This window comes from Neodiprion fabricii, chromosome 3 (genome assembly GCF_021155785.1).
Source record: "Neodiprion fabricii isolate iyNeoFabr1 chromosome 3, iyNeoFabr1.1, whole genome shotgun sequence".
Classification (NCBI taxonomy): domain Eukaryota; kingdom Metazoa; phylum Arthropoda; class Insecta; order Hymenoptera; family Diprionidae; genus Neodiprion; species Neodiprion fabricii.
The window spans coordinates 14,424,604-14,435,562 of NC_060241.1; the positions used below are offsets into that span (position 1 = coordinate 14,424,604).

The window sequence follows — 10,959 nt, forward strand, 5'->3', positions numbered from 1 at the left end:
TTCAAGCTGTCTGTATAGATTGTAAATCATGTTTGCCAGCTAAAACGAAATTTAAGAAACGGAAAGACAATGACTTCTTATAACATAATCTTCACGATCCTCATCATAAAGGTCGCTCCCCTCTCTTGGCTTTGCGTATAAAACTTGTCCCTTAATTCCCTCTGCATCAAATACATTTAATAAACCTGGGAATTTTAATTTAAGAGACTGTTTGTAAAATATTGGCTTCAGGGTTCACGTGGTAGCAAATTATTAAACCAAATTATGTTTATCACAGAATGTTGAATAAAACGATTAGCTAAGTATGTACCAGTGGAATTTCCTCGAACACCTAGAAGGGGGTTTCTAGAACTAAAACAGTGGAAGGCAATAGAATTTCGATTCTTTTCGTTGTACGCTGGCCCTGTCATTATGCGAGATGTGTAATATCGGAAAAAGTATCGGCACTTACTGTTGTTATCTGCTGCTGTCTATATACTTTCACATGCGGACTTGTTCTCTAAATTCGGAAATATTGCGAAAACCATCATACGCAAATTCGTGACTCGGGGTGCTAAATTATATGAACCACATTTCATTGTGTAGAACGTACATTTACTGCTTCATGTAATGGATGATGTTAAAAGATTTACCTCGTTGGAGAAATACAGTTTTTTTGTTTATGAAAATTGTTTGGGCCACTTTGAAGAATTTATTCGATGGAAACCGTCACTATTGCAGGCACTGAGTAATCACCTCAGCGAACTGAACTCATTTCGTAAAATGAGTAGCCAGAAATTAGGTATTCCCAAATAGAAATGCGTGGGTGGTTCTCTCAAATGCGAAAGCCTGGAAACTAGTAGATTCAAAATATCATTCAACTATCCAAATAATGGAGTGGCCTATGGTAAAGAGATAGTCAGAATACAGAATCGTGTGTTCCTCTTGTAACAACTTGTGAGTACAAGCGCAACCTTTACAAATCGCCTGTAGAATCTTCAAAACTAGGTATTTTTTACGTTCGAAGATTTCAACAGGTGGCCTTTTTTAACGTTAGTGAAATATTCTGTAAATTCGTTGACTGCCCATTCAAAGATGGCTTAGCGATTACTGCAATTTTGCACGAAAGAATGTAGCCAATTATTGTTTTTTACTTTCGCCAAAATACAAAAGACAGAATTATGAAAATTTAAAAGATAAATTGGAATAATATGAGTTCGTCTGTTGTTATATCCTTATTTTTCCAGTAGTTCAATTCATCCAAATAATTGAGTGATATATGGGTAATTTCACTATTGGAATACCTCTCAAAGAGAGTGAACATACCAGGACAATCTCGAGAAACTTCACAGTCGATGCGCATGCGCCAAATAATTCAATCTCATTGGTCGGTCGAATCGCGTCGCGGCGATCTTTTCGTCTGCTAAGCAGGGGGCCAACGTACACAAAATGAAACAAGAATCAAGAGCTATAAATCTCTGGCGCATAAAACCGCGTATTGAGATTATGTTGCTGTTCATTTTGACGTAGCGTGAATTGTCTAAGAAGAATAGTATCGTTCAGCAATACCCTGGTCGATATCGGAAAATATTCAACCGACGCAATAAAGAATCCAACGGAAAAGCAAATATCAAATGATACAGAAAATGGGTGTTATTTATTGAAAGAAAAAATCTGAAATTCAATGTGAAATGTCATTAACAAGTGAGAGTCTGGACAGAGGTAGGTGAGTAAAAACAACGTTTATTGTAAACAGATTCTTTATTTACATGAAATTAAAAATGCGTCTCATTAACGAATTATGTTTTGTGCATTTTATTGGAAATTAGTTGTATACAAAAATACCAAAAGATCCTGTCTAATAATAATAGCTTCTAATATTTGCAGGTACGAAATAATTCATTGTCACAGCGGGACTGAATTTGTCAGGCATGGAAGCATGTAGGTAAATTTCTAATCAGGTGATCTTTGACAATTACAATATTTTAACATGGATTCAATGATGAAATTCGTTTTTTTGATCGGCAGGCTCGAAGTTTGAACTTTAATTAACACGAGGAAAATTATGCCTTACCTGATGGTCAAAACGTTTAGGTGGCAGGGATCCTGGTTTCTCGAGCGGTGCAATCATTATAACCATCGAACCTGGTTGTTCCGTCAGACATCAGGTGCCAGAGTGAATTTCATCAGGCCATCGCCACCTTCTTAACATCAGTTGAGGCAAAATTGAAGAGCAGGATATACTACAGATCATAATGGCTGAATATCCCATCATTTTACTTCAATCGAGCCAATAGCGATAAGTTTGTTACTTAACCGTTGCTGCCAATTCATCATTCTACCGAGGAATCATTCTGTGCACCATTGTAATTCAAGCATTATTATTGACCAGCATTTTTTTTCAAACTTTATACCATTTAAGTTGGTATCTTGTTTCGAAGCTTACTTTTACTCTCTTTGGCATTAAATTCAGATAAATAGTTTTTCAAGTCTTCAATTAGAATGTCGGGTTGAATTTTAGTAGGCAAACCGAATCAATCGAAATCTAGAATTGTTAAATAACTTCCGTTGAAAATGTCTTCAAATTTAATCTTAGTTGACGGTGTCATCTGGCTAGCTAGTTGCACGATAACTTAAAACCAAATTCAATTTTAGACTTTTTATAGGGTCGTACGCTAAGACTGAAAGCTTGTGAGTAGTATAGGGGCACTTTGGGGCGTCACAACAACCCCCCTCGAACCCCTCTTCGGCGCCATCCCCTCGCCGAGGAGTGACTTTGGGGCGCCTTTCCCTTCCCCCGCCGCCCCTCGCCAAACAGTGACTGTGACGCCATCCCCTTCCCCCGCCGCCCCTCGCCTAGGCGTGACTTTGGGACGCCATCCCCTTTCCCCGCACCCCTCGCCGGGGAGCGAATTTTGGGACGCCATCCCCTTTCCCCGCCGCCCCTTGCCAAGGAGCTAATTTTGGGGCCCCTTCCCCCGCAGCCCCTCGTCTAGGAGGTATTTTATTCTAGAAGCTTCTCCGGACGACCACCCCTTTCCCGCAACCCCTTGCCAAGGAGCGGTTTTTCCGCCACGAAACTCCGCGGCTCGTCAGCCCTTCGCCCGCGACCCCCTCGCCAAGTGGTGAATATCGTGTGACGACCCCTTACCCCGGGTACCGTTGACCGCAAATCAGATTCCGGACTCTACGGGATGGCCTCTGGGCCTGTGCACCCTGACCATGGGACGATCTCTTTCCCCTTACCCTGGTGCCCCTGGCCGTGCGGCCGATTCTGGGGCCACCTACCCAGCTGGCCCCGCTCCCTCCGTTCACGAAGCGAACTCTGTGACTTGGACGTTTGGGGTTACAGGTCCTCCACCCCGGCTCTCGTTCTTTCTCCATCCCTGCTCTCTGTGTCGGGTGCTCGTGTCACTGACCTTACCCAGCCGTCAGTGTTTATCCTAAGGCTTACGTGCGCTTGGAAAATATAGACCTGGTCACTCTCTCTCTCTTTCTTAATGCAAGACTATAGGCATACTTAGATGTACGAGGATCAGGGCGGGTGGGTGAGGAAACAGAACTCAATGGTGGATTGCGTAGAAAAATCAAATCTCATCCTCGCAGGTTTATTCGGTTAACACAGGTGCAAATATATACGTGGTTATTACTATTTGTTTGCTTGTTGTTGGAGCAGGATGTTTTTATTTGTCATAGTTACAGCACCCCACATCGCCACTATACTTATAATATTTATAGCAATCACGAGTATAGACAGTACCACCCATGGATAAGGCTGTTCTTCGGGCACGTACAATGGTTCATCTACAGCATCTGCGTTCGCTTGGCGGGGTGTAGCCGTGTTGATCCAAGTCTCTTCGCACGAAAAAATTCTCAGGGTAACACATACGTTGTCTGATATTTCCTCTTGATTAATTTTGAGTTGTACGGTACCCTTGGTCTTCATTGTGAAATAGCGGACAGGAGGTTATCCCGATGCTTAATGATGGTAGTGTCGAAATAGTTTGTTCAGAGACTGGCTGAGGCTTTGTCCTCAGTTTCGATAGCCTGCTTGATGTCAGCAGCGAGGTATGATGGAAACAGCCGCGTAATTTCAAGGAGAACAATACTGAGGTAATTCTCGGCAAAGGCAGGATTCGCTGACGACGCGATGTGTTCTAGGACAGCGCCGTATTCCTTCTCCGCTATTTGCCTGATTCGATGAAGACTCGGTTCCGTGAGCTGCGTCAGATTCACTTTCTCGGCTATGTATGCGACGTATGATTTCTTGCACTCGTTAACTGAATGGGCTAAACGCTGAAGCCTTCGTAGCCGTTCGTCGACACACACAAATATAGCTTTAAGTCCGTTGAATGTGGATTTCTGCATTACAATGTTGATACACTTTCTGGCGTTTGGCGGGTGACTGAAAGTTCTCATCCTGGGTGGCCGTGTCTGGGCAGTCTGATTCCTTATCTTCTGATTCGGTGACTTCGGATTCCGTAGGTATTTCGAATCTGACGGCTCGCTCACCATGTGCTGTTGACAATTCGACGTTGCAGCCACCAAGCTCAATCCAATCAAAATACCATTGGGCATCGGTGTATCCTTCTATGTCAAGGTATTCGGAGATATTGTCCAACTCATCTGCGAGTCGCGACCAGGCCGCTGGTGTCAGACGCACGCCTCCGGAGGAGTTGTTGACGAGTTTGATGACCGGTTCAAACTGATCGTCGAGCCGTAGACCGAGACCGATGACTATTTTCTTTGTAAAAGAACTATTTAGACTATACGTTGTCGACAATAGCAGATTTTTCTCAGTCTTTTTCAAAGCCTTCGTAAATGTTTTATACATTTTATTCACGTTGCCAATTGGTGCAGAAGATTTGGATGTAGCCATAGTTCACGTGAGGATTCTTCCGTAGTTGTCGCATGACTGACGCTCTTTGGTATCTCACTTGAATATGGAGGGTGTAACCCCCACTCTACAAAACGGCGTTTGCAGCGTGACTAAAAAGAATTAACGAAATTCTAATGCCTCGTATGATTCAGGCGTTCCTTACCAGACTATATCAAGCTTACGCCGTTGATTATATTTCGTTTCCACAATGGGGAGTAAGACAGATGTGAATATGTCGCCAGAAAACCCAACGATCTCGATAGGCCTGTATCAAACTTGCATTAGGTTTACAGCTCGAATTCGGTGCTATGGTCGGTGCAAACAGTTGCAGTCGATCGAGGTATGTATACGTAGACATTGCAAGAGAAGAAAATAATGGGAAGGGTCACGGGTGTAGACACCATGGTTCATGTTATACACGTAATGTTTGGGACTTGTGACGGCTCGTAGGCTGGCCCGCGCTTTTCCGACGAACAGCCTTAGGGTATGTTGTTTGTTATGGCTTATTGGTCGACGAGGAAATACAAAGGGGCCTAACCGGGTGTATCATTTCGTTGTCGCAAGATGAGTCTACAATCTCCGTAGGTCTGCATTAGGTTTATATCTCGTTTCCGTTTCTGAAGCTGGTGCAAACAGATTCAGTCTATCAAGGGATGTATATGTAATCATTGTAACAGAAAAGATGATGAGAAGAGTTGTGGGTGTGTACAGCATGGACCGTATTATACCCGTAATCTTTGGGCCTTGCGCCGGACGGTAGCCTGGTCCCCGCTTTTCCAACGTACAGACTTAGGGTATGTTGTTTGTTATGCCTTAGTGGTAGTCGCGGAAATACGAAGGGGGCCTCACCGGGTGTATCATTTCGTTGTCGCAAGATTAGTCTACAATCTCCGTAGGTCTGCATTAGGTTTATATCTCGTTTCCGTTTCTGAGGCTGGTGCAAACAGTTGCAGTCTATCAGGGGATGTATACGTAATCATTGAAACAGAAAAGATGATGAGAAGAGCTGTGGGTGTGTACAGCATGGACCGTGTTATACTTGTAATGTTTGGGCCTTGCGTCGGTCGGTAGGCTGGTCCCCGCTTTTCCAACGTACACTCTTACGGTATGTTGATTGTTATGCCTCAGTGGACGAAGGAATACAAAAGGGGGTCTCATCGGCTGTATCATTTTGATGTCGCGAGATGAGTCTACAATCTCCATAGGTCCAGTATGCATTAGGTTTATAACTCGTTTTCTATTCTGAGGGTGGTACAAAGAGTTGCAGTTTATCGATGGCGGTATACATAGACGTCGCATGAAAAGAGTATTATCATTATCCTCAAATACGCTTGTTTCTAACCATCACCAACCGCCGAATCAGCTCCACGATTTGAGGTAGGAATTGCGAGTGAATCCATCGGATCGTTTTCTATTTTATCTCTAAATTTCATATGTCTCGACGAATACCCGTTCGCCCGTCAATCAAAGTAGGCTTTAGGGTATGCAAGTTTTCAACAGGATAAATGACGTCAGCTGTACAACTTTGTTTAATTATGAGAAAACCATGATTATCGCTATCAATAGATGTGTTTTGCCGTATGTAGCAGGCAGCCTCCGCGTTGGATCCGGCTGGCTTTGGTTTATTTTCAGCCCGGCTGCGGGTGTCTCACCGCGAACCGCCGCGGAAGGTTTACGCTAGCGGACCATAGTAAAATTTCGTATACTTAGCTCAAGGAGCGGGGTGGTAACGTATTGTAATAGCATTTGGCCTAAACAACACCCAACCTGTTGAACTCATAAATAGTTGTGGGCCCGGAGATCTTCTCAGTTAGAAAATCGCCGTGTTGCTGAAAACAAAGATTCTCTCTGTTTCAATTATTGCCATATTTTTAAAATAATGCAATCGATTCACGATCTCCGTTACGCGGTGGTGAAGGCAGCTAGCCAGGCTAGGGGGGCTTACGCGAGTCTTGTGCGTGTGTGCTCTGTTTTCCGTCGGGAGTTGTAGTTCCGCATATCACATGTGGAATTGCTTCGGCATTTGCGACAGCTTCTGGCGGTCTGCGGGGCACGGACCCTGGCGCACCTCCACAGCACCGGTGCGCTGCGGGGTTACGAGTACCTTAGTGCAGCCGCGAGTGTGATTCGCCAGCGGGGTGCCACCCGCTTCGCCGTTGTTCGGGCGCTGATGGCTGAGTACAACGAGCGAACCGGTAGGTCTATATTTGTGTTGTGCGCAGTGTACGTTTGTGTGGAGTTTGAATTACCGGATCTTCGGAGTGGGGAAAAAAGATAAAAGAGAATATGTAATATGGAAAAATTTAGATCAAGTTTTCCAACCGTTAGAATTCCGCGCGGTGCTGGAGGACTCCGCGGAAAATAAGGCGGCTCTTTGCGATATCGTCGTCAACATCGCCGATGAGGCGATTGCGTCGCAAGGAGTAGCGCTGGGGAGGCCCGCCGAGGAGCCGGTTTCTACCGCTCGTGACGATAAGTCCGGATGATTGTCCGTACGCTGTGCCGTAGCAGGGAGTTGTCGCGTATAAATACGTTGTGCGCGAGTGGTATATCAAAATTTCCTTGTGTTGGAATTCATGATGGATGATACCAGCGAGAACGAGGCAGCTCTTCTCGAGGGCTGTGTTGCCTGCGAAGAGTTGGCGCTTGCGAAACAGACAGGGGTGAATGAGACGATGGTGAACGATAGGACCGCCGAGGCGCCGATTTCTGTCGGAGCTCGTGACGGTAAGTCCAGATGATTTGTCTGTAGGATATGCCGTATATCATGGAGTAACCGTGTGTGAATACGTTGTGCGTGAGCGGTGTTCCAAGAGTTCTAGAAATCTTCTTTCACGCGTGTACTGAAGGTTATTGTGTCCGTTGCAGAAATCGATTCCTCACAGGCGTCGACCTTAGTGTTGTCACGTTCAGGTCCGTCAGGAGTGTTGGGAATTCAAGGTATATAGGAAAAGCTTAAAAACAAAAATGCAGACCAGGTATTCTGATATGAACTCACGAGAAATTTCTTCTCTGGTGGGGCGGCCAATTGGATCCGGTCGATGCTCATGAGCTGGCGGTAGCAGAAGAAGAAGGAGACAATTATTCCATATCCCCAATGGATGAGGCGATAATATTCTCGTGGCTGCAGACGCCCGAGTGTGGAATATTCACTCAGATGAGCTATACACCGCCGGCGATGGACGAGGATATTTTTTAGGGGAACTAATCACGCGGATACTCTAGGGTGTGCGTTTCTAGTAAAACCGCGAAATTCAACTATACTTGCGGATTGACGAGGCTTCACCATAGAGTTTAGTCTTATTTTTGTTTTATATGTACAACAGGGGGCCTTATGCGAACTGTTGGACCGTTTCCCGTGAACGAGGGCGCCAGTACCTCAGGCATACAGATCGGTGGGGGTAGGGCCAGGAGGGCTCCGAGTTACGATTCTGACGTAACATTAGAGTCAGACGATGACGATGCCGATGACGATGACGAGACACAGACAGCTTCCGACGTGAAGTTTGAATTCGACGACGATGCTGATGACGACGAGACAGAGGGTGCATACTCTGGAAACATGGGCAGAGAATCGGAGCTGGAGAGTAAAGCTGCGAGCGAGAAGGAATCAAATCAGGCATCCGATGACGGGGCTGATTTACTGGGTAACCGTTTCACGGTTATCGATGAATCAACGAAATTCATTCGTAAATTCGCGGTCACAGGGCGTGAGTTGCGAATGAAGATCGCGGCCCCTGAATCGGGTGTTAATCTGGTGGAGTGGCTGGAGGACGCGTTCAGAAATCTGCATGCGTATGCCGTAGCAACGTGTCGGCGTAGCGACTACATAGGTTTCACGTTTAGCGCGGAGAGTTTTAATCATGGTCCTGCGTGGTTATCGTTCCGGTCGGTGAGGGATTCGCGGTACAGTGACCTCTGGAAGTTAGTTTTCAGCGTAGCCCAGAGCGTATCAGAGTTTGGCGTCGACAGCGTCTTTACCGTGACGGTACACAGTGTTGGAGTACCAGAGGGTCGCGGAAAGCCGAAGCTGATCACGCACGCGGGGGTACTTAAAAAATCCGTCGTCCAGATTGTCAACAGTGAGGGGTTGTGTTCACCTCGTGCCCTCGTTGTAACCAAGGCTCACGCCGAAAGAGGCCCGAACCGCAGTGGCTCTCTGCACGAGCATTACGAGATGGTGAGATTCGCTAGGTCCAGTTTCCGGCGTGCAGAAGCGCGTAATCTTGTTGCGAACGCCGGTGTCGAGATTCCGCCAACGGGGTGCACAGTGCATGAAATCGCACAGTTCCAGAACTATCTGGCACGCAAGGGATTCCTCATCACAGTGTACGAGTTGGGGAGGCTAGGTACCGGCGAAGCGGCATTTTACGACGGTACTGCTGTGGTGAGAGCAAACGGAACAGGCGATGTCAGGCACCGATTGAATCTGTTGTATTATTCCGAAGAACAGCATTATTGCGCAAATGTAAATTTAACCGCGGCGGCAGCAGGGGCCTTTTTCTGTCAACCCTACAATAGGAAATTTAACAACGGGTACGAACACCGATGTTTCGTCAAGTGCCCACAGTGCCTCGCATCGCCACCGTGCAACAGCGAGTCTCGCAAAATCGAGTGTCCCGATTGCAGACGCGTGTTCCGCGGTAACAGTTGTCTGGAGTACCACCGCAGGATCGGCTCCTTCAGTCCGCGTCGCTCCGTTTGTGCAACGCTGCGTATATGCCGGAATTGCGAGCGATTCGTAAATCTTTCGCGGAGGGCACACATTTGTGAAACTCGTTTTTGCGTCACGTGCCGCTGCAACAGACCGTACTATCACTACTGCTTCATGACGCCGCTGAAAGACGCAACAAGACCGAAACGTTGCATCTTCATTTTTTATGATTCCGAAACGCAGCAATGCGAGACGGTAGACGGTGACACGACGACAAACATACATGTGCCGAACTTGTGCGTAGCGCAACAAGTGTGTACGCAATGTATCCACGATCCCGATATATCGAACGGCTGTTTTGCTTTCGGGCTCGTACGTGAGTTCGTTTTCAGGAGGGAACCGACGAAGGGGTTGGTAGACTTTGCTACTCGGCCCGTTCAGGACTTTGCCCGCATCGTTTGCATTGCGCACAATGCAAAAGGTTTTGACGCGCAATTCATGCCGCGGCATATGGTTGAGCGGGATGGAAACCCACCGCAGGTCATCCTAAGCGGCAGTAAGATCATTATGCTCGGAGCGGGTCACACCCGATTTCCAGATTCCGTAGCATACATGCCTATGGCATAATCGGCGCTACCGAAGGCTCTTGGACTACCGACTACTTCCGTGAAAGGTGTATTCCCCCATCTTTTCAATACCCCCGAAAACGTGGGTTACGTGGGACCGCTCCCCGCAGCGAAGTGTTACTCTCCGAATACCATGAGTAGCGATGCGCGAGCAGAGTTTCACTCATGGTACAACGAGGCTGTAGCGAACGACCATCTGTTCGACTTTGACTTGGAATTGTTGTCGTACTGTCGGTCGGACGTGGATATTCTGCGACGTGCGTGGGTAGCATTCAGGGACATATTTCTGGAGTGCGGCAGAGTGTGTCCCTTTACCGAGAGCACGACAATTGCCTCGGCTTGTTCGGTGCTGTTCCGTAAAAATTTTTTACAACCGGAGCGAATAGGTATCCTGCCACCGGGCGGCTATCGTCTTGCCGATGCCCAGTCTCGTAAGGCTCTGGAGTGGTTGGTCGTGAAAGAGCGCGAGCTGTGTATTGACATCAGACATGCCGGAAACGGACGTGAGTTTCGGATTCCGGAGACGGGTCGCAAGGTGGACGGATACCATGTCGCGTGCGACGGTACGCGACACGTTTACGAGTTTCACGGTTGTTTCTGGCACGGCTGTCGTAAATGTTGACGAATCAACCGCGATAGGCGTAGCGTCAACGGCGAGACGTTGGATAGGCGTTACGAGGAAACTCGTGCAAAGATCAGCCGTATGCGCGAATTGGGTTACCGCGTGACGGAACAGTGGGAATGCGAGTTTGATCGGAGCTTGAGGGAGAACGAGGAGATGAGGGAGTACGTGGCAACACACCCGATAATCGCTGGCACTG

At 46.9% G+C, this 10,959-nt stretch overlaps 1 protein-coding gene across 1 annotated transcript; it reads left to right on the plus strand.

Moving 5' to 3' along the window:
* The first annotated feature begins 7,437 nt into the window (after positions 1-7,437).
* On the plus strand, positions 7,438-10,139 carry LOC124178264. Its single transcript, XM_046561500.1, has 2 exons — positions 7,438-7,585; positions 8,185-10,139. Exons 1-2 carry the CDS (start codon positions 7,438-7,440, stop codon positions 10,137-10,139), a joined length of 2,103 nt encoding a protein of 700 aa, XP_046417456.1.
* Positions 10,140-10,959: the final 820 nt, after the last annotated feature.